Raw genomic sequence first — 26,515 nt, forward strand, 5'->3', positions numbered from 1 at the left:
GTTTTCTCATTCTTTGTGAACATTATGTTTTTCTCCCTGTTCATGTGGCTGTTTTGTAGACATAAGCAAAATCCATAGGGGGTTCAACTTATATTGGGTTGAACTGCCTGAAATTGTGTGGTAGGTTCAGAAATGGGAGGGGTACGGAAATGTATCTTTCAGCCTCCTGGTTTCTTTTTTGTGGTCTCTGGTCATTTTTACTTTTTTTCCCTAGATATATTTTCCCTTTCTAGAGACAGAAAGTAGGTATCAAAAGAAAGTTATTTCCGAACAAATTCTAAATCATGAGTGACAGAAATAGTTACTTTCAAACCAAGCTCCCTTTTGCTGGGACCTGCTTCCAGGTCCACAACCTTCTGTTCTGCGTCCCTGCCCCACCAGGAACCTCTGTCCCTGCGCCCTCCTGGCAGACAACCCCCTCCAGGGATCTTGCCTTATGAGATCTTCAGCTTTCTTTGGCCGATGAATTCTTCCTCTTAACTCCTGGTTTGCTTTTACAAAACATTGTGCTTGAGGTTGTTCTGGAGGAATCCCTAGGAGCACTGTCTCTCTCTTATCCCAGGCTCAGGGTGGTGGTTCATTTTCAAGGCAGCTGTGAAGAAAGGTGGTCTCCTTCTTTGGTCATTTAATTGCTGCCTGACTTCAAGTGGTGCTCAGGCCAGGCCACTCCTGGGACATAGATGGTTTCTGTCCTTATTCCATTCTTGCCCTCTCTTACCCTCTGCAGCCAGAAAATCTGTAAAATTGCAGTCCTGTTCCATCGGCTTCCCTTGGCTCAGACAGATCTCGTCAGAAATTTCCAGGGCTTTTGGCGCGCCTGGGTGGCTCAGTCGATTGAGCATCGACTTCAGCTCAGGTCACGATCTCGCAGTTTGTGATTTCGAGCCCCGTGTCAGGCTCTGTGCTGACAGTTCGGAGCCTGGAGCCTGCTTCGGATTCTGTGTCTCCCTCTCTCTGCCCCTTCCCTGCTCGTGCTCTCTCTCTTGTTTCTCAGAAATGAATAAACGTTAAAAATTAAAAAAAAAAAAAAAAGAGAAAGAAAGACATTTCCAGGACGTTTGATTATTTGCTCCCACTGGAGAGGTAGGGGCTCAGTCCTTCCTGCCCGGGCTCCCAGGATTCACGGCTCTTTGGATGTGTCCCCACACAGGGAGGAGTGGATGCGGGCCATTCAGATGGTCGCCAACAGCCTTAAGCAGCGGGGCCCAGGTGAGGACCCCATGGACTATAAGTGTGGCTCCCCCAGTGACCCTTCTGCGGCCGAGGAGATGGAAGTGGCAGTTAGCAAGGCTCGGGCCAAGGTGGTAAGTGCTGGGGGGCCGGTGGCCAGGCTGTGAGTCCCCCTCCCCGCACAACACTGGCCCTGCCTCCCCTGGTTTCCACACGGTGTGTGCAAAAGCGTAGCCGGGGATGTGTCCTGACTGCCCTGTGGGATGGGCCTACATGGGTGCACTTGGGGTGAGGGGCAGCCGCATCGTGGGAGGTTGTCAAGACCTGTCTGCCCCCACATCCGAGCCTCCCGGGGCCCCCTGCCTGGGAGAGCCAGGCCGAAGGCCACTTCAGAGCAAACAGTCACTGCCCAGAGCCTCCCTTCCTGCTCCCGCCAGAGCGTTTTGGCAACAGCGTCCTTCGATGTTTCCTTTCTCTTTGTTAAAATGTCTTCCCGTGGGCCACGTGCCAAGCACCGACTGCCCCACTCTCTCCCCCTCCTGGGCAGACCATGAATGACTTCGACTATCTCAAACTTCTGGGCAAGGGCACCTTTGGCAAAGTGATTCTGGTGCGGGAGAAAGCCAGCGGCCGCTACTACGCCATGAAGATCCTGCGGAAGGAAGTTATCATTGCCAAGGTGGGCGCTCCCAGGGCTACTTCTGGCTGGCCTCTGCGGTGGGGAGTGCGCACTGGGCAGCACGCTCGCCTGTGCCTTCGGGGAGCCTGAGGCCCACCCCACCCCACCTTCTGGGCACCTGGAGGACTACGGTGGGGAGTGTGACAGGGCTTCACCCCGCAGGCGTCATCAGGGCCTGCAGGCAGGTCTCTTGGGGCATGAAGGGCTTGCGGGGGAGGCCCTGAGGGTCGGGGCTTGGCTCAGGGCCTCTCACTAGGAGTCTAGGCCAGAATGGAATTCTCTTCTTTTTTTTTTCCTTCTTTAAATAAGTTTTTAAAATGGAAAATTCCTGACATGCACAAAATTTTTAAAAGAAAAATAAATACTGTGGACTCCCATGTAGCCAGCATCCAGCTTCCCCAATTGTCAACATTTGGCCCGTCTTGTTTTATTAGCTCTGCCCTCCTTTTTGTCCTGGAGCATCTTAAAGGCATGTTCTAGATGTCATATGGTTTCACCCAGAGGTACTTAGGTATGTGTCCTTAACAGATGAAGATCATAAAGACTGTAATGGAACAACGATCTCACCCCAGCAAAACGAACAGCCCCCTATGTGCCTGGTCCAAGGAAGGCTTCCACAGCCTCAGCACTGTTGGCATTTGGGGCCAGATCATTCTCTGCTGTGGGGCTGTCCTGTGTACTGTAGGATGAGTCGCCACACCCTGGCCTTCACCCCTAAAGCCAGTAGCACCCCCCCCCAGTTGTGACAATCAAAAATGTCTTTAGACATTATTATCAAGTGTCCCCTAGGGACAGACTCACCAACCCCTGCCCCGGGAAGAGCCAGTGTCTGGGAACCGCAGGCAGGTCAGGATTTTTAGCAGCTCGAGTGACTGCTGTGTGTTTAGAAACCAAACTTGAGCCCATGTTAGAGTGGCCCCAGGGGGCCTGTAAAGCTGGTGCTGGGCCCCACCCCCAAGTGTCTGGGAGGGGCCTGAGAATCTGCATTTCCCCAAGTTCCTAGGCGACAGGCTGCCAGTCACTATGGGGACCACACATTGCTGCGGGTGGAATCCTGATTAGATCCACTTCCCTTTTTCAGCAAGAATGTTTATACGTGGGGATTCCCACTGCCTGTGGCATCACCTCAGGAGTCTTACAATGCCTGCTTGTCCCTCCTTAGGGGTGTTAATTTTAACATTGGCAGTCTGTCACCTCCTTCATAAAGTCCCCAGCGACTTCTCACCTCATAGCTTTGAGATTGAGCCACTGATAGATTGGCCTTGTCTGGGGCCATCGTTTCCTTGTGGCCGGAGGATGGTAACATTCCACTCCCGCCATGCCATTCGGTGTGTGTTTAGGACTAGAACTGCATTTCACCAAAGCATTGCTCCCCCCTCCCTTAGGTTGGGCCGGGGGTCGGGGGGGCAGGTGTGGTGTTGCCCCCCAGCCCCTCACGCAGCCTCTGTCTGCAGGATGAAGTTGCCCACACGGTCACCGAGAGCCGGGTCCTCCAGAACACCAGGCACCCATTCCTCACTGTGAGTGGTACTTCCCTCTCAGGCGGGGCCTGGCCTCTGCGTGCGCCATGTGGGAAAAGAGCCCAACCCTGCCGCCATGAAGCACAGACTTCGTGTCAGCCAGGTGGCCAGGGCTGGGTGTTGTTGGGCTCCCCCAAATGACCTGAATCAAACCCCGGGGGTGGCACCTTCTTCACAGATGGTGGCTTCGTGGCTTCAGCCAACTGATGATACCACATTACAAGATGGTTCCGGGAGAGCATGGCTACTCTATGAGTTAGAGGCATTTAGCCCAGCTGGTCAAAGTGGGAACGTTATTTTTTTGTTTCTGTTTTTAAATGTAATTCTAGAAGGACATGAATTCTGGTGCTGCTTGTCAGCTTAGTCTGAGGAGACGCCTTTTTGGGCTACAGGCTCCCATCAAGGCCAGCAGCCATCAGTTAAATGGATCACGTATAGGATGGCTTATGGGATGGGTCATTTCTTTAGCTCAGCTGTTGTCCAGTGTCCTAGTAAACCATGACACTGTTCATACTTTTACAAGGTACTTCGATGTAGAAGACAGAGAATAGTTAGACTTGTCATGAGCAGAGGGGTCACTCGGGGTCCTCTAAGGAACTTTCTGTTGGGCTTCTTAGAGCGTAGTTTGAGAACTGCTGTTTACTGGCACATCATTTGTCCATCCTGTCTTTGGGGTTGGCTCCCAAGCCACTGCCTGCTTCCGGCCAGCAGACCTACAACGACTGTGGAGAAGAGGGGTAAAATGGCCCTGGTTGCTCAGAACTGGATATCTCCCTGGCCGCACCTCTCAGAAGCTTAGCTGAAGGCTGAGGACAGCCTCCTTCAGCCCAGTAACCCTTTCCCTGCCCTCAGAGCCACAAGCTCGCTCACACACCCCAAAAGGGGAAGCTGATGTTTGAGCCCCGGCTGCCAGGGTGGGGAGCGTGCCTGCAGAGTCCGCAGAGAGCCTGCCTTCTTCCCACTCCCACCCTGGCCGCCTTCCTGCCCCCACCCCCCTCCCCAGGCACTGAAGTATGCCTTCCAGACCCACGACCGCCTGTGCTTCGTGATGGAATACGCCAACGGTGGTGAGGTGAGCATAGCCTGCGTCAGTGTTCCCACGTCTCCTTCCCAGGTATCGTGGGAGGCAGAGGGCAATTGTAGAGGGGGCGGAGGGGGCCTGGCTGGATGTCCCCTCATTCTCGAGGCAGGCATCACCATCTCCATTTCGCAGGCGAGGAAACTAAAGCTCAGGTTAAGCGGCTGGGCCCAAGTTCACACAGCTAGTGAGTCAGTGGGCAGGGGGCACACACAGGCCCAGAGAGGCCTGGAGAGGCTGTGGGAAGGGGGGCGGCCAAACGGCAAAGGGCGTCCTTAACGGCTGCCAAGAAAGTGTGTGCGGGGCAGGGCCTGCCAGCGCTCCGCCTTCCCCCGTGTTCTGACAGGAAGAGTCTGCCACTCGTTGTGACTGGGTTGCTCTGGCCTGGGCTGCCACCTGCCCCTCAGCCCCCGCACCCTGCTTTCTGCGTGTGGCGTCACTCACCGGCTCCTCATTGTTGGCTTCGTCTGTCCCATTGGTCCGCAGCTTATTGTCACTTGCTCATGACGTGTGCCTGTGCTTTCTTGCTGTACCCCCCTCCCTCCCTCACCTGTCCCCTCATGCTGTCCCCACTTAACTCTCCCCTTGGCATCTCCTGGCTGTCCTTCGTTCTTCATGCCTCACTCCGTTTCCTCACCTGAGTTCTTCCCTGCTCACTGTCTCTCGCTTGGTTCTTCTTGCCGTCACTTGCAGGTTCATGGTAGGTGTCACCGTGTCACTGGGCTCAGTGTTGGGGGCCAAGGGGCAGGCAGGGTCCTATTTCTTGCTCCTCTGGGCCGATATCTGACTTTCTGCTCCTTCCTCCGCTGGCAGCTGTTTTTCCACCTGTCCCGGGAACGTGTCTTCACGGAGGAGCGAGCCCGCTTCTATGGTGCAGAGATCGTCTCTGCCCTTGAGTATTTGCATTCGCGGGACGTGGTGTACCGCGACATCAAGGTGAGTGTGCGGTTGCCTCCTGGCCTGTGGCACCTGTGGGGCTCGCACCGGGGAGGCCGGGCCTGTGCCCTCAGGCCCACACTTCCCCCTCCAGGGAGGCTCTGACTTGTGGGTGTTCCCGAGTCCACTCACCCTCTGGCCTAGGCCCCGGCTGGCTGTCCCACACTAAGGTCCCGCAGGCCTCTCTGAGCCTCTGGTGAACACACCCCTCTGTGCGGGGAATGGGGAGGGGTGGGGGGTGGAGGTAATATTAGTACAAGCACCACAGGAGATAGTTTGGCCGAATCCACCAAAGCCGAGTGGACACGTCCCCGTGAGCCAGCCGTTTTGCCCCAGGTTTATGCACGGTGGGAACCGAGCACGGATGCGCGCACACTGCCGGCAGTGCTGTTCACGCTCGCCCCAAGCTGGAAGCCACCCGGGTGTCTGCTGTCGGAGAACGGCTAGAACGCACTGCAGTGGCGCCCCGCGGCCGGGCTTTGCACAGCAGCCACTGAGTGAACCGCAGCCCTGCAGCCGTGCTGCACCCCTCATGGGCTCACGCTGAGGGGAAGCCAGGACAGACCGTACAAATCTGTGTTATTTATTTATTTTTATTTTTTTAATCATTTTTCCAACATTTATTTGTTATTGAGAGACAGACACAGAGCATGAGCAGGGGTGGGGCAGAGAGAGGGGGAGACACAGAATCCGAAGCAGGCTCCAGGCTCCGAGCCGTCAGCACAGAGCCCGACGCGGGGCTCGAACTCACAAACCGCGAGATCATGACCTGAGCCGAAGTCGGACGCTTAACCGACTGAGCCACCCAGGCGCCCCAGATCTGTGTTGTTTAAACATACAGTGCATACGTAGGTGGGGAAACTAAAGAAAAGCAAAGGAGTAAAGTTCTTCCTCAGCTGAGGGGACGGTTAATAACAGGCAAGGGGCCCCTAGAGGGTTCTAGGGGTCTTGGTAACGTTCTCCCTTGGCCTGGTAGGGGTTACACAGAAGCCCACTAAATTGCCCATTTGTGTTAAGTTTGGTTAAAAGTCGAGGAAGAGGGGCGCCTGGCTGGCTCAGTCGGTAGAACATGTGCCTCTTGATCTTGGGGTGGTGGGTTTAAGCCCCCCATTGGGTGTGGAGCCTACTTAAAAGAAGTGGAGGAAGAAAGCTGGCGTTGCTCGGAGAGTTGGGACGCTGCAGCCCATGCTGTGGGGAGCCCGTGGGCAGAGCCCGGCTCCCGTCTCTCTCTGCCTGGCTTTTTTCCAGCTGCCCTTGGGGGCTGGCCTCCCTCTGAGCCTCACGGGCCTGACTTTGTGCTAGGGGTGTGCCCGGTGCCCGGCCTGGAGCCCCTGGCACGACAGCTACCACCCCGGCCACAGCTCTCCGCGGGAACGGCCAGGGGGCGTGGGATTCAGGAGCGGTGGTGGGAAACCCTGGGAAGACGCGTCCCTGATACGTCGACTTTTCCTACAGCTGGAAAACCTCATGCTGGACAAAGATGGCCACATCAAGATCACTGACTTCGGACTGTGCAAAGAGGGCATCAGTGACGGGGCTACCATGAAAACCTTCTGTGGGACGCCCGAGTACCTGGCACCCGAGGTGCCTGAGGCTGGAGGTCCCGGGGGCGTGCGAGGCCAAGGGAGGAGAGGCCCTCGGACCCGTGTGGTTTCCCCAGCGCAGACCCTGTGAGGGCCGTGCTGCGATTCCTTAGATGGCCCTCCGTGGCCACAGGCAGCGCCATGTCCCTCCGTGGGTCCCTCTCAGCCCCGCTGCCCGGCAGGCGTGTGCCCGGCCCCTCACCGCCCCTCCCCGCTCACCTGCTCAGGTGCTGGAGGACAACGACTACGGCCGCGCGGTGGACTGGTGGGGGCTGGGCGTGGTCATGTACGAGATGATGTGCGGCCGCCTGCCCTTCTACAACCAGGACCACGAGCGCCTCTTCGAGCTCATCCTCATGGAGGAGATCCGTTTCCCACGCACACTGAGCCCTGAGGCCAAGTCCCTGCTTGCTGGGCTGCTTAAGAAGGACCCCAAGCAGAGGTGAGGGCTGGAGTCTGTCCCGCCCGGCCCCGTGCTACCTGTTGCGCTGTCCCCTCGCTCGGAGGGGGCCAAGTCCACAGGCGCACGCCTGTGTGTCATCCCCACGGCGCCTCCACTAGTCCCCGCAGCTTGGGCCCTGGTGGGGGACTCGCTTGGGGCCAGGCCGTCCTTAGCGCCCTGTCCGCACTGCCTCGTTCTTTGGGCATGCCGAGGGTCACGGCAGCCCTGAGCCTCGCCGAGGGTGGCCGAGGCCACCCTCTCGGCTCCTGTTCTGGACTCGGAGTCCTGGGTTGGGATCCCCTGGGGCTGTGACCCAGGGCTGAGAGCCCCTTCCCTGAACCATGGTTTCCTCCTGTGTGGAATGGTGGTCTGTGGCCAGGACAGAATCACTAGAGGTCGCTCAGGGCCTGCGCTGAAGGCCCGTCTCCCAGAAGCCGCTGGCCCGGGAGGCGGGTACTCATGGCCATCTCTGCCCAGGCTCGGCGGGGGGCCCAGCGATGCCAGGGAGGTCATGGAGCACAGGTTCTTCCTCAGCGTCAACTGGCAGGACGTGGTGCAGAAGAAGGTGAGCCCCACGCCCACCCGCTCCTGCAGTGCCCCTCGAGGGTGATCTTGGCCAAGGCCTCCCATCCCCTGGGTCCTGAGTCTGGGTTCCTTACCTCCGCAGCTCCTGCCACCCTTCAAACCTCAGGTCACCTCTGAGGTTGACACAAGGTACTTTGACGACGAGTTCACCGCCCAGTCCATTACAATCACACCCCCGGACCGCTGTGAGTGTCTGAGGCCCTCCCCCCGTGGGCCCGGCTGGGTATGGAGGGGTGGGGTCTGCCCTTGACCCAGTTCCGGGGAGGAAGCTTGTAGGCCCCCTCCCCGTGTCTGGGCAGTTTGCCAGCGGTTGGCTCGAAGGGCTTTTGGCTGTTGGTCTGTGCACCTTTACACCCAGTGGGGGTCGCCGGGAGCCATTGGCCATGGCACATTCCAGAGCTCAGCGGGGAGGGGTCTGGGCAGGAGACACAGGAAGTTGTCACTGCTGGGATGGCACATTCATTAATTGTCTTTCCAAATTGCCCATGTCTTTGGGGCTGGATTGGTTCGTTGATTCTCACCCACCCAGTGCTGGGCTGTGCTGGGGACAGCAGTGACTGAGTCGGCCCTGGGCCCTGCCTTGAGGGAGCTTCAGGCCTGGTGGGGTGACAGCCCAGAGTGGTCAGGTCGAGGGTATAGAAGCCCAGGGACTGGGGAAACCCAGAGGAAATGCCTGACCTGGCCTGCGAGTGAGTCAGCGGGGGGCTACCTGGAGGAGGTGCGGTGGGGGGGGGTGGGGGGTGGTGGGAGGCCTGGGCAGCTGAGCCAAGTTCCTGGCGGAAGGAATGGCACTCGGGAATGAGAGTCCAGGATGGAGTGTTGCAGAAGCTGGGGTAGAGGGGGTATGGGGCCAGAGTAAGAGGATCTTGGGGGCCGTTGGAAGGAGTGGGAACTTGCTTCATGGGGAGCGACGGAGAGGTTTTGTGCAGGAGGGGGACAGGGTTGCCTCCGGGCCCTCCGAAGCCCCTCTGGCTGTGCGTGGGGGCTGGATCGGCGGGGACGGCAGCGGGGCGGGGGCCAAGGGTCTAGGCTAGACCAGAGTGTGGCACCGGAGGGGAGGGTCTCACCGATGGCCCACCGGCTGGGGGTTCCCGCCACCTGCACCCCTTCCTGAGGCTGGGCCCCCGCGGCCCCCTTGCCCGCTCCCGGGGGTGTGGTCGGGGTGCCGGGCCATCTGCAGGCCCGTTCTCTCCGATCCACCTCCCACTGCCCCCCACAGATGACAGCCTGGGCTCCCTCGAACTGGACCAGCGGACCCACTTCCCCCAGTTCTCCTACTCAGCCAGCATCCGCGAGTGAGCAGAGCCGTCTGCTGCCACCACCGCCGCGGGACACGCACGGCTGCCATCACCGCCCGGGGGCTTTTCTCTTGTTTTTAAACTTTTTATTTTTGCCTTTTTTGTTTGCATCCCCATCTCTCACCTGCTCACCCCCATTTCCAGTTTTTTCTTCAGCCCTCTGCCAAACTCACCTCAGCGGTCCCAGCGGCCCTGCCTCCAGGATCCTGTCCTGTCCTGTCCTCACCTCTGTGCTCAGACCAGCCTTTGGGAGACTCTCCGCTGGAGGGATTCCGGTTTTTAATCAACACAAGCCCCAGGGAGGGGCGAAGCGTGGGGCTGTGGGTCCTGCCTGAATTTCTGGCCAGGCGCCTGCAGGCAGTCTGCCTCTGTCAGAGGTCGCCTTCTCATGGGACACCTCAGGGGACACCTTGTGGGACATGATGCCCCGCGGACAGTGCCCCGGTGCTGCCTTCCGTGCCCTGCTGTTAGGCTCAGAGCGGCCTGGCTCGGGTAGCCCAGCCCCTCATCCCACAGGGGCAGAAAAGCAATAATGTCTAGGGACAGGCTGGGGCCTTTGGAAGGTACGGGATTGGGGGTCCAGGGCTCCCTCGTGTGGTTGGGGGATGGGCACTGCCTCCTTGCCCCGCCTTCCCCAGCCTCCCAAGCTGCTCTCCTGACCCTGTGGATGAGGCAGGAGGAACATTTGGGGACTGGCCTCCCCGCCACCCAGTCCTGTGCCTTACCAGGGCTTCCTTCCAGCTGGCCTTAACTCCCGCTGCACCCCGGGCCCAGCCCCAGCTCTTTCCAAGGATGGGGGCTGGGATCACCCCCTTCTTTCCGCCTGGGGCGGAGGGGTGCCAGCCCCGGCTGTTACACATCTCGCACCAAGACAGTATTGGGCCCCATGGACTGGGGTCGAAGGGGGTGGGGTGGGGGGTCTCTGGTACGTACTGGGGTGGGGGCCTCTGAGAAGGGGAGGCTCCAGGGCCCCTTTCTACCCCCCCGCCTCTGGGCCCCACGTTCTGCAGCCTTAAGGTGAACATGTGTCAGTGCTGTGGGCACGGGGGTACGTGCCTCAGACTGTGTGTGTTTGTGGATGTCCCTCTGCATCCCGGACGTGGATGCACACGGGCGTGTGTGTGTGTGTGTGTGTGTGTGTGTGTGTGCACATGTGTTGGGTATGTGTGCGTGAGGGCAAGCGTGTCTCGGCCTTGAGTGTGTGGTGTGTGTGGGCTTGGGCCCTGTCCCCGGGCCTGAGCATTTCATCCCCTGAGGGAGGGGTGCTGGCCCAGCAGGAGGACCACACCTGGGATCCATTTGCTGCCCACTCTCCCTCCCATCCCCCCCCACCACCCAACATCTCTCGGTGTGTGGAATTTAGTTGTGGTTTTGATCTCCCTGCCCCACCTCCTGTACTAGGTAGTTCCGAGAGAGACATCCTAGGGTGGGGTGAGGGTTGGTTTGGGTGGGTGGGGGGTCTTTTTCCTTTCTGTGTGCGTATGTCCTTCTATCTGACAATTCTCTGTCCTCCCCACTGGCCTTCCCCCTTCCTCCCATTTGTACGGTACAAGCAATAAAGACACTCGTTTCAGACCGGGGCCCACCGCCCTGGGCCGTTACTTGCCTGCGGAGCCCGGCCCCACTGACCTGCCCCTAGGACCTGTCTGCCGTGCCCGGGCCTGGCCATCTGGAGCTGTGTCCCCTCGGGCTGCAGGGCGCGGGCGGGTGGCTGGGCCTCCGTGTGGGTGCCGCTGTGGGTGGGAGCCGCTGAGGACTTTGGGAAGCTGCCCGGGCCTGGGCTGTGACTCCGGCGGGCAGAGGCCATTCCCAGTCTTCAGAAGCTGCCTGGGCTAAAATGGGGAGGGGGGGGGGGGGGTTGGAGGGATGGGGGGGGGGTTGGCTGGCTCTGAAAGGGGAGGGCATGCGAGGCGCCCCCGAGCCCTGGGAGTGCAGGTGTGGGAGTGGATGCCCTTCCCGTGACCCTGGAGTCCCAGGGCCGGGCATCGCATGCAGTCCCCTTCTCCCCATTTATGCCAAACCAGGGAGCCTCGAGGCCCCCCGATTCCAACACAGAATCCTTGGCGTATGAATGGGAGTCGAGGTGGATGCCTCTGGTTTGGTCACAGCCCTCCCCCAGCTCTGGGACCCTCTGAGAGCTTGTCCCCTTTACCTTGTGGTTCCCGAGCTTGAACCGCCCTTCCCGCACCTTGGGACCAGGGCTGCCCTGGCACAGATGAATTTGGTGTCCGATTTCGCCAGGCGTTAGGGCTGCTTCGCACGCGTGGAGTCCTTGAGATCTTGAGTGAGGGCAGCAGAGAAAAGTCAGGGCCAGTTTAGACTCGGGAAGGCGTGGCCGTTTCTTACTTCACGTGGACTTTATTATTTATTTAATTACAAAAGCATGTGCTGGTGCTTATAAGACCAGCAGCAGTAGAAGCTTCTAAAGAAGAGCCTTCTACTTTTCCCTCCAGTCAAGGCTCCGGAGGCAGCCGGTGCCAGTTCCTTCTCTCCTCCTCTCCCCGCACCACTCCAAGGAAATCCTGAGCCTACCTCAGTCCGATAGATCACCTCGCGGTCCCTGGTCCCTGGTCCCCGGCTCTGGGCCCACAGGCTAGCGAACACTTCCCTCGGGCGAACATAGATTCCCCAGATGTAGTGGTGCTTCCTTCTGTAGAACTTTTTCCCAAAGGGAGTTTCAGGTGGAAGAGTTTTAATAATAAAATTTTACCAATTGGAAAATTTTAATTTTGAGTGGATTACTTCGTCTTTTGTCATGTATGTGTGTGAGAGTGAATAATGCAAGCAACACCGAAGTACGAGGAAGGAAAAGTGAAAATCCACGCAGCTCCCAGGCCCTGCATGCCCTTCCTGGCGTTCTCGTTGGCACCATAAAAAGGCTCTTTCCCTTTGGTGTTGTGTTGTCCCAGTTAATAATGCCAAGTCCCCGGGCTACACCTGCCACCTTTTCCCAATGCTCCTGCCGACACATGAACGTTACTAGGGTGGGCTGGTCCCTGGTGAAATGAGTCTCTCCCTCTGCATTTTGGGGACCTTGCTTCATGAGGCTCCTCTCACGAGGCAGGTATGCCTCACCCGATCCAGACCCCCCTAGTTGACAATTTACTCGGTCTCCAGATGTTTTGCTGCTACTGACGGTGCTGTAATAAACCTTAAGGATCCATCTTTCTGGCACTTTTGTGGCCCACGTTCCCGGGTGGCTGTATTTTAACACGTGTCCGATAGTTTTCCGGAAAACGTGCGGTGATTTACAGATTTTTAACTTTATTTTGTAAGCAACTGCAGGCTCATAGAAGAACACTTTCAGAAATAGTACTAAGATGATTCTAGGCCTGGGGCACCTCGTAGTGCCCCAAAGTAAGGGCTTGCTCAAACCCCAGAAAAGCAGGGGCGCCCGGGTGGCTCAGTCGGTTAAGCGTCTGACTCTTTCTTGGTTTTGGCTCAGGGCGTGACTTCAAAGTTCGTGAGTTCGAGCCCCCAATCGGGCTCTGTGCTGACAGCGAGGAGCCTGCTTGGAATTCTCTCTCCCTCTGTCTCTGCCCCTCCCCACCTCACGCTATCTCTGTCTCTCTCAAATAAATAAAGAAACTTAAAAAACCTGCAAAGCAGAGCCTTACTGATAGGGGTATGTGAAGGCATACAGGAGCGGATGGAAAGTGCTCCCACTGGGCAAAGTTGAAAGTACGTCCAGCAACAAAAATAGCACAGTCCTGGGTTACACCCAGAGTCACAATAAACAAGTTGGCATGGAGATAAATGGTAAATGGTGCAAACGGACACGTGTACAGAATTCCAGGTCATTTCTGTAGAATTTCTGTAAGTACCGTGCCTTCAAGGAGGGGGAGCATAGCCCCCCATTCCTTACGTGTGGGCTGCAAAGTGACTTCCTTCCGAAGTGGATGGTATAGAAAGGGGGGGAGCGACTTCTCAGTGGAGAAACCTGACAAACACTGTATCAGTGTTTTGAAGGAGAGAGAGAGAGAGAGAGAGAGAGAATGGGCGGGGGAGGAGCAGAGAGAGAGGGAGACCGAATCCGAAGCAGGCTCCAGGCTCTGAGCCATCAGCGCAGGGCTCGAACTCACGAGCTGTGAGATCATGATCTGAGCCGAAGTCGGACGCTTAACTGGCTGAGCCACCCAGGTGCCCCCAAGTGTCCGACTCTTGATCTCAGCTCAGGTCTTGCTAGATCTCAAGTATTGAGAGTTCAGACCCCGTGTTGGGCTCCCACACTGGACATGAAGCCTACTAAAAAAAAAAAAAAAAAAAAAAAAAGTGCAAGGAATTCTCATCTACCCTTCATGCAGGTTCCTGTGACATTTTATGATTATTCCCTCCTTCTTCCCCTTCATATTTACATGTGCTCCCTAAAACAAGAACATTCTCTTACGTGACCACAGTTCAATTATCAAGGTCAGGAAGTTAATATTGAAACACCCCTCTTCTCTCAGATCTTTATCAGATTTGACCAGTGGTCACAGCAAAATAAAAATGACCTGGCTAACGACTGCCATGTTGCGTTCAGTTGCGGGGGCACTTTACAGAATGTCCCCCACTGAGAGTTTGTTGCCCGATGTTTCCTCACGGTTCTATTCAAGCTAGACAGGGATTTTGACAGGGATTGACAGGGATTTTCAGAAATGATGTGCCCTTCTCGGTGCACCTTCTCGAGAGGCACATGAGATTCTGTCCCATGACTGAAGGTGGGGTCTGTCACATCTCTCTGCTATAAAGTTACTACATGCCCTTTGTAGTTAGTGTCTTGTGTAGAGATGCTCTGAAAATGTAAATACCTAGATTTTGTCCAAGTGTTCAGGCAAAGGGAACGACACGCACAAAGGCCCTGGGGCAGGCGGGTGCCTGGTGTGTTTGGGGAACACGAAGAGGCCGGGGTCGGTGGGGGTGCGTCAAAGGGAATAGAGGGGGACGGGGAAGGAAACGAGGTTAGAGAGCTAACAGTGGGCCGAAGGGGTCTTGTGGCCAAGGTATGGAGTTTGGGTTTTATTGTCTGACAGGAAGCTGTTAGTTCAGCATCTCACAATCCTCTCTCTGCTCATGTTTCCAGGCTTTCTGCCCTTCCAGTGCCTGAAAATAGCAATCCCTTTCCTGCCTCAGTGCCTTTGCTCATGCTGTTTCCACCACTTGGAATATTCCGGTCTTCCACGCACCCCACCTTTGCATTCCCGGCTCGTCTTTCGGGTTTCACTCCAACATCACCTCATCAGGTCCTTGCAAGCCACTGTTTGTAAATTATATCCAGCCTGTTCACTTATCCAACAACTATTTCTTGAGGACCTGCCACGCGCCAAACCCTGTTCTAGGCACTGGGAATACAGCAATCAAAACAAAACAAAACAGAAGGCAAGCCTTGCACTCATGGGGTTCCCATCCTAGTCAGGAGAGAGTAACGAAGATGAGGCGGTAAGTGCTCACGAGAGAACAGGTGTGAAGAACGGAGATAGGAAATTCTCAGGATGGTGTTTTTCACAGAGGAGGTAACATCTGAGTAAACACCTTAAATGAGAGATGTGAGGGAAGCGCATTTCAGGCAAGGGGAACAGCGAGTGCGAAGGTGCTGGGGTAGGAGCGTGCCTCGCGTGGGTGAGAACGAGCCAGGAGGCCGGTGTGGCAGGAGACATGAGGCGGGTGGGGAGGTTGGGCGACGAGCTCCAAGGTGCGTGGGGCTGGTGGGGAGGATAATATAGGACCTCATGGACTTTCCCATTGAGATGGGAGACTCGGTGGAGTTGTGAACAGGGGCAGGGTGGGATCTGACTTGGGCGTGCACCGGATCCCTTCTGGCTGAATGGGGGTGACAGACTACAGGGGATGGGGACCGGGGAGCAGCGAGGAGGTGGCTGCGCCAGCCCAGACTGACCACTTACACGTTTGGAAACAATCCCTACTTTGCAGCTGAGGAAAGGGAGGCTCGGAGGGGCTGTTCCCGATCACATAGTTAGTAGCAGGAAGAGGATTTGACTCCAGCTGCCTGACCTTAGGTTTGGAGGGGCGTTCGGTTTTGCCTCCGCACCTGCCCGGGTGCTCGGCACGCATGCGTGCAGGCACGTTTAAAGCGCCCGCCACAGGTCCTCAGCTCCAGCGGGAAGAGGTTGGGCGCTGGGCTCGGGTCTCGACGCCAGCCTGGAGGATGCTGGTGAGAGGCAGCAGTTAGGGTCCCCCCCCCCCCGGGCCTGTCTCCGGGACGCTGACTCCAGACCCCTCCTCTCTCCTGCAGAGTCCCGCTGCCTCGCCCGACCCCGAGCCTCCGAGCGTCCCGGTCCCCGACAGCATCGGCGAGGGCGCGAGCGTGTCTCCAGGACGCCAGGCGCGGCCCCCGGGGCCCTGCGTGCCGCCCGGGCTGGCGGAGGCGCTGAGCGCGCTGGGACTGGCGGGAGAGCGCGAGTACGCTGGGGACATCTTCGCCGAAGTCATGGTGAGCGCAGCAGAGGGGTGCGGGTTTGACGAGGCTCAGGCTGGCCCACCCCACGAGCCTTCCGGAACGCCCGGCTGCCTGCAGCCCCTCCTTTGCTAGTGCACGGCCCCTCCCGCTTGTCTCTGACATGTATTCGCTTACAAACACTTAGCGGTTTCTTACCAAATGTTTTTGAGCATATTCCCGGCCCTGGGGATGCTGTCATGAACAACATAGTCTGCTTTCATTGTGGACAGCCAAGCCGATGTAGGCAGTCATTGCAGAAAGGCCCCCGAGTCCAAAGTGCAGGCTCGGTAAGTCCGCAGATACCTGTGCAAGATAGGCACTGTCGGGAGAAACACCGCAGGGATGAATTTATTCAAGAAGCATCTTGTGAGTTGTCTCTCCCCAGCCAGGGACTCTTCTAGGAACTGAGATACAGCTGTGATCCAGAGAGAAATCCCTGCCCTTGTGGTGCCAGCAGCCTAGGGAGGCAAACAGACAAAACACACAAGGAAACACCAGGTTATCTCCAGACTGAAAATACCGAGAGGGAGTGCAATGGGTGTAGGGAGAATTCTGTGTAGGAAAGCTGAGCTGAGGTTTGAAGGGCTGAGGAATCGACAATGCAGGGAGCTGGGGAAGGATCGTGCAAATGCCCTGGGGTGGGAATGAACGTGGCATAGTCTAGGGCTAGAGAAGGCTGAGGTAGCTGGAGTGTGGGTTGTGAGGGGAGACAAGGGAAGAGGTGGTGGTGTTGGCACTGGGGGGAGGGGGGTCAGAGGCGAGGGGGGGGGCAGTGCCTGAGAGTCAGAAAGCAGTTAGGGTTTTCTCCTGAGGGTCCTGGCAGCCATGAAAGGGTTTTAAGCTGGGGAGTTCCTTGGCCAGTTTTGTATTTTAGAAAGACCCTTGGGGGGAGGATCTGAGAATGAGTGGAGGGCTGGTGACCACTAGTGGTCTGGAAACCCAGGGGTTGATGCTTAGGAGGAGCCGTGGCCATGAGGGCTACAGACTGGAGACGTGGATAGGGAGGCGTCCGGAACAAAGTCCAAGGCTCTAATGGGGACAAGGAATAGAGGCACATTTGGAGAAGACTGGAGGCCGGTTTCGGGGGTGCGCGGCGGGGCACTCACGCTTCCTCCAGTCGGTGCGAGGAGGCTGCTGCACTTAGGGCCGGAGCTCAGGCGAGAAGCCGAAGCACAGGTGTGGAGAGTGAGGCTGTCCCTGCCCAACCCCAGGTGTGCCACGCGCTGCCCCGGAGGGCCCTGCCCCGCGCTGTGACCCCGGAGATGCGCGCGCTGGTGGTGGACTGGCTGATCCAGGTGCACGTACGTATCCGGGAGGGGGCAGGGCTGGGCCGGCGTCGCAGCCTAGATCCCCGGTGGTCACTCACGCCCCTCCCCAGGAGTACCTGGGCCTGGCGGGGGACACGCTCTACCTGGCGGTGCACCTGCTCGATTCCTACCTGCGCGCCGGCAGAGTGCGCCTCCAGCGCCTGCAGCTGCTGGGCGTGGCCTGCCTGTTCGTGGCCTGCAAAATGGAGGAACGCGTGCTTCCCGAGGTACTTCCGGAGTGGGGCTTGGGAGGGTGGAAGCCTCTCTCGCCTCGTCGCAGATGAAACACCTAGCGTGTGCCGAGCTAGCGCTTTACTCACTCTTGGAATCCCAGCGTATCTGTATGAGGTCAGGGCTACCACGGTGTCCCTTTACCGGAGGAGGAGACTGAGGCCCAGGGAAAGACTTTTTGCCCAAAACAGGTGGGACTTGGAGTCAGTCTTGAACAACGGTCGTTGTGGCCCTTGAGTAGTTCGAGCCGGTGCCTTATCAGAGCCGCCTGGTGAAGTAGAGAGGACTATTTCCGTTTTATAGACGAGGAAACGGAGTCTCAGAGCTTCAGTGATGTCCTTGTCACACAGTAAGACTCGAACCCAGGTCTGATTCTGAAGCCTGTGCTCTCCATGGCTTCCAGACAACAAATCAATGGCCCCACTTTACAGACTAGGAAATCGAGGTCCAGAACGGAGACTGAAGCGCTGCAGGGCAGGGGTCCGAGACTCCCCCACGTCTTCTCCCCACCCTACCCCCCCCAACCCGCAGTGTGCCTCCCTCTGCCTCCTGGGCGCTGGCTCCTTCTCGCGGGCCGAGCTCCTGCGCGCAGAGCGCCGCATCCTGAGCCGCTTGGATTTCCGGCTGCACCACCCCGGCCCGCTACTCTGCCTCGGGCTCCTCGCCGCGCTGGCCGGGAGCAGCCCCCAGGTGCGGGGCAAGGGGGGCAGGGGCGTGGCTTGTATGGGGGTAGGGGCGTGGCCTCATCTCCCCGGGGCTTTGGCAGGTGACGCTCTTTGCCACCTATTTTCTGGAGCTGTCTCTGCTGGAGGCCGAGGCAGCGGGATGGGAGCCGGGTCGGCGCGCAGCTGCGGCGCTGAGCCTGGCGCATCGCTTGCTCGACGGGGCGGGCTCAGGCCTGGAGCCGGCGCTTTACAGGTATGGCTCCAGGGACCTACATTCCTGGTCAGTCTTTATTTTTCTACTTAAAAAATATTTTTTTTAATGTTTATTTTTGAGCGAGACAGAGACAGAATGCGAGTGGGTTGGGTCAGAGAGAGAGGGAGGCACAGAATCCGAAGCAGGCTCCAGGCTCCAAGCTGCCAGCACAGACCCTGACGCGGGGCTCAAACTCACAAACTGACCTGATCATGACCTGAGCTGAAGTCGGACGCTCAGCCGACCGAGGCACCCAGGCGCCCCTTCCCGGTCACAGTCATTACCGTCTCAGAGAATGAGAGACCTTGGAGCCAGGGGAGGGGGTGCACCCAGACTTGATTTTTCTGGATGTGAGAAAATGGTGTGCCTGTCCAGTCTGGGGGTGTCGGAGAATGAGGTGTTTGTCTAGATTTGGGGACTCTTAACCTTGCCCCAGGGTGGAAGATAGAGCATCTTCCTGGCCTCGGAAGATCCTAACTGCGTCCCAAGGTTGAGAATGAGAGGTTGGCCAACCTCGAGTCCCCCAGCTGCCCCTCTGGCCGCAAATGGGGTGTCCAGAGGGGCGCCCCCCACCTCTCTATTAACCATTTAACTGGATGCCAGGGTGAGCCCTCTTTTCGCCGAGCCCTCCCTCTACCCCCCACCCTCCGGGGTAGAGCTGGATGTCTGTCCACCTTCAGCCCCCCTCCTGCTCTCCACTGGCCTCGTCCTGCGGGGGAGAATCGGGGGTCTGCTCGTCCTCGGCGCCCTCCAGGCCAACCTCCCGAGACCCCCTGATTGGTCCGAGGACAGGTCGTCTTCACCGCTGCCCCTGCCCCGCCTCAGTTTCTCCGTCTCCCCGCCGCAGCCCCGCGGAGCTGCGCCCGCTCGAGCCGTGCATGGCCCGCGCCGCGCTCCGAGGCCCCTCGCCCGGCCGCGCAGCCACCTTCCTCAAGTACGCGCGGCCCCAGCTCCAGGGCACCAGCCTCGCCGCCGCCCGCTTGCTCCGCCGCCCCCAGCCCGGGACTCCCTGAGTCTGGACACCCCATCAAAAAAAGACTCTCCTTGTTTATCCTTCTCCCAGTTCAATAAAAGAGGTTTTTTTTTATTCTGAGCGCTCTCTGTCCTCGTTGGTCGAATTCCGACCCCTCTCTCGCTTTTGATTGGTCACTTTCCGGGCCTCTCATCTTTCTGATTGGATGTTCTTTACCAAGTCTCTTAATGGCGGCTGGGAGATACGAGGCGAATTCTGGACCTCTCCGCCAGGGGGCACTGGCGGCCTTCCGCAAGCGCGGCTCCGCGACCTAAAACTAGCATCCCAAGCGTAACCGCCTACTGGAGATAAATGGACAGAGACGCTGCAATCTGAATGGCTCTTGGTCTCAAGCTGAGAAGAAACTGGGAGGGATGGGGACTGTGGGAAGCTGAGAACACCTGTCCCAGCCATAAGGAATGCTACCTCGATGTTGCCAGATTTTCAGATTTTGTTCAAGTGTAGCTGAACATCTACGGTTCCATAAGTATCTCTACGTTTATAAGTTAGCAACAAATTCACTATTTTTTAATGGTTGGACAAGCCCAACACATCACATATAATATGCTGGCCTGTGAGAGTCCTCAGTCTGGGGTAGTATGGGTCTTTGATAGCAAGTGTTCTATAAATAGGATCTGATTTACTTAACCCCTGAAGAGCCACAGTGTCAATGGGTATATTTATAGCACTGGCCTCATAGAGGTGTGATGAGAATGTGAGTTAATAAGTACATAGAACTTTAGGACAGTGCCTGACGGTAGGTGTTATGGAAATTGTTAGCACTACATCCTAGCAGAACTGTGAGATAGGTATGCTTGTCCCTTGTTTCTGCCGAGCCCCTGGCACCTAGCTATTTAGTAGGTGCTCAGAAAATATTTAAGTGCTGAGTTCAGGTTTGGACCTATAGGGTGGGACCTGCCATGTGGCCTCCAGAAAGAGGATGTGTGGTGGCAGGGTGAGGGGAGAGTGGAAATATAAGCTTGGTGCTTGGAGCTGAGGCCCAAACCAGGGTCTTGCAGGTGTGGGGGAAGGTGGGAATATATACAGTACCCGAAATTATTCATTCACTCATTCATTCAACAACTATACCTGGGTGCTGACTCGGGGCCAGGCTCTTGACTGAGCCAGCCAGGTGCCCCTGGGGCCAGGCTGTTAAGATCATACACCTCACAGTCTCATGGGTGATAAGAAACAGGGGTTGTTAATTGCCCATTCCTGTGCCAGGCCCTGCGCCAAGTGCTTTACCTACATAACATAATTCAGTCCCTACAACTACTCTGAAATACACTCACGTAGTATCCCCAGGTCACACAGGAGGAAGGCAGGGTGGAGGAGGATCAAGGAGCTTGGCCAAGGTCCCACCACCAAGTGAGCAGCTAAGGACAGTGGAAGATCAACCATCCCGCTCACCTGTTCACCCTGTTTTTCTCTCAAAAGCCTCTCACATGCTTCCTTCTCTGTGCATTATTGTGCCGCTCACTCCGGGCTGTCCCTTGTCTGCTTTCCCACTGTGTCTCCTCCCCAGACAGTGAACTCAGGACAAGAAGCAGATCTCTTTGGTTCATAGAGTGATCCCCTCCTCCAGGAAGCCTTCACTCACCGCCTCAGTCTAGGGCAGGCACCTCCTCTGGACCCTGACAACCTGTTGTGTCTCCCCCATCCAGGGCTCGACCCCCTGCCTGTGTCTCCCTATCCCACCCTGGCCACTTTGAGCTTCCCAGGTGAGCCCACTCTGGGCTGTCACTGTCGGGTCACTGGTCTGTCTCCCCATGGACTAGGGGCTCAGAGAGAGTAGGGTCCAAGGCTCTCTCAGTAGCTGCTCTTTCCCGGCATCACCCAGACCAGAGCTGGTCACAGAAAATATATCAGTGAGTATTTGTTGCATAGATGAACAAATGGGTTTCCAAGCTGCTATCATTGTCTTATGTTACTGACGAGGATATAGAGTCCCAGGTAATTTGGGTGATGTGTCCAAGTGCTACAACTAGTGAGGAAATAAGCAGGGAATTGACTCTGGGCAGCCTGAGTCCATAACCTGTGTTCTTATCCAAATATGGGAAATGACTAGGGGTCTGAAAACCAGCTTTCCAACGAGGTTAATATCTTCCTGCTCTTTCCCCAAGACTTGTTTTTTCCTTCTAGAAAGCTTTGGGAGCTTTGGGCATGGGGGAGGAGAGCAGGCAGGAGGGTGGGAGGTAAGGGGAGTGGGAACAAGGGAGAGGCCGGCTGAAGAACTAGGGCTGGGGCTGATTTGGAGGATAGAATGGGAAAGTCCTGAGGGGGTTCTCTAGACCCATAGGGGGCAGGCGGAGTCGACTGCCGGAGGTGCGGGGGCGGAGAAAGGGTGGGGACCGGCCCCGCGGGGGGCGATGCGGTAGCTGCAGCGGCGGCCGCAGGAGTTTCCCACAATGCAGCGCGGCGCGCTGTCCCCGGTGCTGATGCTCAGCGCTGCCCCGGAGCCTCCGCCGCGCCCGCCTCCCGCCCTCTCCCCGCCGGGCCCGGGCCCCCGCCATGGCTCGGCTCGGCCCAGCCCTGCCCCAGAGCCGTCGGGAGGCCTGGGCGCGGCGCTCGACAGCAGCCTGCGGGCCGCCGTGGCGTTCAAGGCGGAGGGCCAGCGCTGCTACCGAGAGAAGAAGTTCCGGGAAGCCATCGGCAAGTATCACCGGGCACTGCTGCAGCTGAAGGCGGCGCAGGGAGCCCGCCCTGGAGGTCTGCCCGCCCCCGCCCCCGGGCCCGCCAGCAGCCCGGGGCCAGCCCGCCTCAGCGAGGAGCAGCGGCGCCTGGTGGAGAACACGGAGGTGGAATGTTATGACTCTCTCACGGGTACGGGGCCGTCGGGGGACGCATACGGGAGAGGAGTAGGGAGTGACGGGCAATCATGAAGCCTTGAGCGGGGGACTGGAGGCTTGCATGAAACAGACCTGGGGTCTGTGAAGGGAGACCCCAGAATTTATCAAGGAGAGGGGTTGGGGACGTAGGGGAACACAGGGATGGAAGGGCTGGGAGGCAAGAAATGGGCTCTGGGCTGTCACCTGCGAACCTCAGATGAGAAAATCTTACCCTGGATTACCGATTCAAGGCCCCACCCCTCACCTGAGATTGTGTTTAGTACTCTCCCCTGCAGAAACTTCCCAGCTAATTGCCCGGGAGCGCTTGTCTGTTTTCGCGCCCTCTAGCGGCGGCGCAGAACGATTCTATCCCAATTGGTCAGAAGATTGGCGGCCCCGGTGGCCTGAGCAGTCCCTCAGGCCCGGCTCAGCCAAGGGAAAGGGCTGGGGCTTCCTGCAGCCTGAAGGCCAGGCTCCTAGCAGTCAGATGAGCTCTGGGGGTGCCGTCAGGCTCTGTGAGCACCGGTTCCGGTGTCCCCGCAGCCTGCCTGCTGCAGTCGGAGCTGGTGAACTATGAGCGGGTGCGCGAGTACTGTCTCAAGGTCCTGGAGAAGCAGCAGGGCAACTTCAAGGCCACCTACCGCGCTGGCATTGCCTTCTACCACCTGGGCGACTATGCACGCGCGCTGCGCTACCTGCAGGAGGCCCGCAGCCGGGAGCCCACAGGTGAGGGTGGACAAAGCAGGGAAAGGGGCTGGAGCAAACAAGGGAACAAGGGAGGATCAGAGCCGAGCTGCTTCAAGGCAGTGCTGTGCCTCCTCCCCAGCATTCACCTCTCCATCCACCTACTCCTTACCCACCCACGCAGGCGCTCACCCCCCATTCACTCACCCATGTTCCTCTGACATCCACCCAACCACCTCCCATCGGTTCAGTCACTGACTCCTCAGCCTCCCACTCACCTACTCAGCCACTCCCTATCCACTCACCCCCCCACTCATTCATCCGCTCACGAACCCAACTCACCTCTTCACCCGGGCGCTTCACCCACCCGCTACTTGTTGAGCACTCGCAGGGAGGCAGACCCCAGGGTGGGCAATGACAAGACGTTTGCAGGGGCGGGGGTGGGAGGGGCAGGTTTGGCCCAGTTGGAGGCTTGTTGCTTGCCCTCTGGGACATCACAGGGTGCACGTGTGTGTGTGGGGGGGGGGGGCGGTGCAGAGACAATAGTCTCGTATTGAGAGCCAATGAAAAGGGCGCACAACAGGTACAGGACACAGGGCTGTGGGGGCAGAGGCAAGACTGGTTTTCCTGGTGAGAGGTTTAGAGAGAACAGGCTTCTTGCAGATGTTACGGGAGGCTGGCGGGGGCGGGGAGGGAGTACGACAGAAGTCTGTGAGCAGAGGCATTCCCGGCAGAGGGCACAGCAAAAGCAAAAGAAGTGCCCCCGTTCTGCCTGTTGTGGCTGGGGTTTTGGGGTAAAGGCTTTGGCAACAGTAGCTGTGCTTGGGGGTGGGGGGCACTGAAGGCTGGGGACCATGAGGTGCGAGCTGCCCCAGGACACCCAGATAATGCCGTGCCCGCCTCCCCTGCAGACACCAATGTCCTGCGCTACATCCAGCTGACCCAGCTGAAGATGAACCGTCGCAGCCTCCAGCGGGAAGACAGTGGGGCCGGGGCTGGGGCCGGGGCGGGGCCAGGGAATCGGGATGTCATAGGCTAAGGCCAACCTGGGGGACTGTCGCTACCCCCACTCCCACCTCACCATGTAACTTCCCCTGACTCACGTGTTTGCTGGTAAAGCACTTGTCACTGGTGACTGTAGCCTCTGTGTGGTGTCTTGTGGGGACGGGGAGGCGGAGAGGGAATGTGCACCTGGGCTTCACCCCCTGGACCCCAGGCTCAGGGAGGAAGTGTGGGATGGGGGGGGATCCTAGCGGGGTGCCCCAGGACAAGGGCCTGGGCTGGGGAAAGACACAGCCAAGAGCGGTAGGGGGCAGGGGTTACCTTTAATGCTGCATTTTGTGCCGAATCCCTATGATGTGCCCTGTCCCTGAGTATCCCTGCCCACCCTCCCCCCTCACTGCAGGGTGGGCACAGGGCCCCACCCTCTGGGGTACAAAGGAATAAATTAAGTGACCCCCTCCCCCCTTCCCCAATAAATAGAGTATCCTGCCCAGGGCCTCCCCTGCCTTGTGGCGCGGCAGGCTGGGGCGGGGCCTGGGGCGCTACATTCATGGCTGCCCAGGCGGGCGGTGGGGGGCAGGCCTCAGCGGGAGCCGTGGGCCCCGCACAGGGGCACTGTGCTGTCCTGGCTCTGCCCCTCCATGTCCATGTCAAGCAGCGTGGGCTGCATGCCGGGGGGTCCAGGGCTCTCCGGGGTGTCCGGCCTGCTGGGAGGCGAGATGCTGAGTGTCCAGCCAAAGGAGACCAGTTTCCAGGGGTCCAGGCGGGGCCGGCTGGCAGCCGGCCGGGGTCTTGGGGCGAAGGTCAGGGTGGTAGGGCGGCCAGGGAACTCGGGGGGCCGGCGGTGGGTCGGGAACAAGGTCTGGGGGTCGGGCAGGCGGGGGAAGTCCAGGGGATCTCGAGGGCCTGGTAAGAGAGGATCAGATGAGGTCAATGGGGTGGGCCAGAGGATGGCATTTAAAAGCCAGGATTGTCACATGAGAATTGGGGTCTCTGACATCTTTTGAGGTATCTGCTGCTCTCCTTGGGCCCACTTTCCAGGAGGGGTGGGACCTTCACCTAGGCCCCTACGACTCCGAACTGCTCACTCAACTGGGTGCAACTCTGGGCATATTCCTTAACCTATCAGAGCCTGTTTCTTCGTCATCCCTCTAGATACAGAAAGCCCTCATCCGTCTGAAGCCTCTTATGCATGTGGCACTGGGTGTGTGCGCACACGGAGACCTGAGGCATGACACTATCTCTGAATGGTGATGACAGCAGCTCACTACATAGGTGAGGGTTAAATAAAACAACAAAGCACGTAGCACAGTGCCTGGTAGTAGGTAGTTAACTCCTGTCCTAATCACCTTTGTCTTTGTTAACGAATTATAGAGGGACGCCTGGGTGGCTCAGTCCATTGAGCACCTGGCTCTTAATTTCGGCTCAGGTCATGATCTCAGTTTGTGAGCTGGAGCCCCAGACTGGGCTCTGTGCTGACAGCATGGAGGCTGCTTGGGATTTTCTCTCCCCTGTCTCTGCCCCTCCCCGGCTCAGGCTCTCTCTCTCTCTCTCAAAATAAACAAAAAAAAATGTAGAGAGAACAGTGTCTAGCACATGAGTGTTACCCATAGTTGTTACTGTTGCCATTAATGCCACCCACCTGGCCCCTGGAGGCATTAGTTTGCCACCTCTCCTGCATTCCTGGGTCTCAATCACCTGGGGGCCCGCGGTGCCTCTAGCAGTGAGGACCATGGGGACACAGACCCTTCCCCCCATGCTAAGCAAGAGGCCACCCTGACATCTAGGGCGTCGCCGCTGGGCTGGGACCTGGGACTTTGGTGGGGTTAGGGGAGAAGGGTCGGTTTTCTGCGCCCTGGGTGTGGGCGCCTCACTCACCAGGGCGGGGAGCCGCGGGCTCAGGCGCCCCCCGCTGCCCCAGCGCCCCATCAGACGGCGTCCGCCGGTGCCCGCGGCTCACTGCGCGCGCGGCCGTGACGTGGGTGGGCGTGAGAGACTGGCGGGGGTCTTTCTTGAAGCTCTCCAGCTCCAGGTCCACCAGGGGGTTGGTGCTGGGCGGGGAGGGCGGCGGGGAGGGCGCGGCCGGCGCGGCCTCGTCGCTGTCGGAGCGCAGCAGCGAACGCGTGGAGTTGCAGTCGGACACGGACGACAGCGACACCAGGGTGGCCGAGGGCGCCAGGCCCGGGCCGGGAGCCGCGTCGTCGCGGCGACCGGGCGAGCGCCCGGGCGGGCTGAGGCCCCGCGGGAAGCGGCCGGCGCGCGGGAAGAAGAGGCCGTCGAGCCAGCGCCTCTGCTCCTCGCCGTCGGCCGCGCGCGCCTCGGCCACGTCGGCGCCCAGGCCCACGGCGCCCAGCAGCGTGGCGCAGCCCAGCAGAGCCAGCTCGCAGCGCCGCCGGCCGCCGTGCCCGGGCCGGGAGAGGGGCGCGGGCGCCCCCGGGGAGGGCTCGGCCGGCAGCGGCACCGTGAGGTAGGACGGGGTGGTGTAGGGGGAGGGAGGCACGCTGCTGCCTCCGTCCGCCTCCGCGAACTCCTCTGCAAGTGGGAGAGGGCCGTCAATCGCCTCCAGGGCTGGCCTGGCCGCAGCCCCCGCCACCCCCGGAGACTTGGTGGGCAAGGGGCTACCCAGAAAGACCCTTCTGGCGTGAGGCCACCAAGTCCCATTAAACGTGGTTCTCAAATCATTCTCCTCCCAAAGCCTCTAGGAATGACCCTGCACCCTGGGGCTGCCCTTCCCCCATTTTGGGAATGTTTCCTACCCACTGGTCCAGTGAAATCGGCTCTTTCCACCCAGTGAACAGGAATAGGA

At 58.6% G+C, this 26,515-nt stretch overlaps 4 protein-coding genes across 6 annotated transcripts in view; 3 read left to right on the forward strand and 1 right to left on the reverse strand.

The window, feature by feature from the left end:
* Positions 1-9,391, forward strand: part of AKT2 (AKT serine/threonine kinase 2) — a 63,025-nt gene extending 53,634 nt beyond the window's left edge. For 2 of the 3 annotated variants that reach the window (XM_049621821.1, XM_049621820.1), the window contains 10 exons: positions 1,155-1,304; positions 1,718-1,849; positions 3,304-3,369; positions 4,373-4,441; positions 5,261-5,383; positions 6,839-6,967; positions 7,194-7,408; positions 7,886-7,973; positions 8,076-8,178; positions 9,213-9,391. In XM_049621821.1, coding sequence (XP_049477778.1) covers positions 1,155-1,304; positions 1,718-1,849; positions 3,304-3,369; positions 4,373-4,441; positions 5,261-5,383; positions 6,839-6,967; positions 7,194-7,408; positions 7,886-7,973; positions 8,076-8,178; positions 9,213-9,292 — 1,155 coding nt within the window. In that variant the 3' untranslated portion in view covers positions 9,293-9,391. The other variant, XM_049621822.1, reaches the window with a different exon arrangement.
* A 5,949-nt stretch (positions 9,392-15,340) lies between these two features.
* Positions 15,341-18,263, forward strand: CCNP (cyclin P). Its single transcript, XM_049622322.1, is given in 7 exon segments — positions 15,341-15,442; positions 15,524-15,721; positions 16,939-17,028; positions 17,106-17,261; positions 17,797-17,955; positions 18,032-18,237; positions 18,239-18,263. Coding segments are annotated over 7 exon segments (936 nt in total).
* Positions 18,264-21,603: 3,340 nt separating this feature from the next.
* Positions 21,604-23,746, forward strand: TTC9B (tetratricopeptide repeat domain 9B). Its single transcript, XM_049622323.1, has 3 exons — positions 21,604-22,018; positions 22,567-22,749; positions 23,619-23,746. Exons 1-3 carry the CDS (start codon positions 21,604-21,606, stop codon positions 23,744-23,746), a joined length of 726 nt encoding a protein of 241 aa, XP_049478280.1.
* Positions 23,747-24,015: 269 nt separating this feature from the next.
* Positions 24,016-26,515, reverse strand: part of MAP3K10 (mitogen-activated protein kinase kinase kinase 10) — a 17,647-nt gene continuing 15,147 nt past the window's right edge. The window contains exons 9-10 of the mRNA XM_049621816.1: positions 25,588-26,241; positions 24,016-24,615 (exon numbers count right to left, since the gene is read on the reverse strand). Coding sequence (XP_049477773.1) covers positions 24,293-24,615; positions 25,588-26,241 — 977 coding nt within the window. The 3' untranslated portion in view covers positions 24,016-24,292. The remainder of the gene's footprint in view (positions 24,616-25,587; positions 26,242-26,515) is intronic.

This window comes from Panthera uncia, assembly GCF_023721935.1.
Source record: "Panthera uncia isolate 11264 chromosome E2 unlocalized genomic scaffold, Puncia_PCG_1.0 HiC_scaffold_19, whole genome shotgun sequence".
Classification (NCBI taxonomy): domain Eukaryota; kingdom Metazoa; phylum Chordata; class Mammalia; order Carnivora; family Felidae; genus Panthera; species Panthera uncia.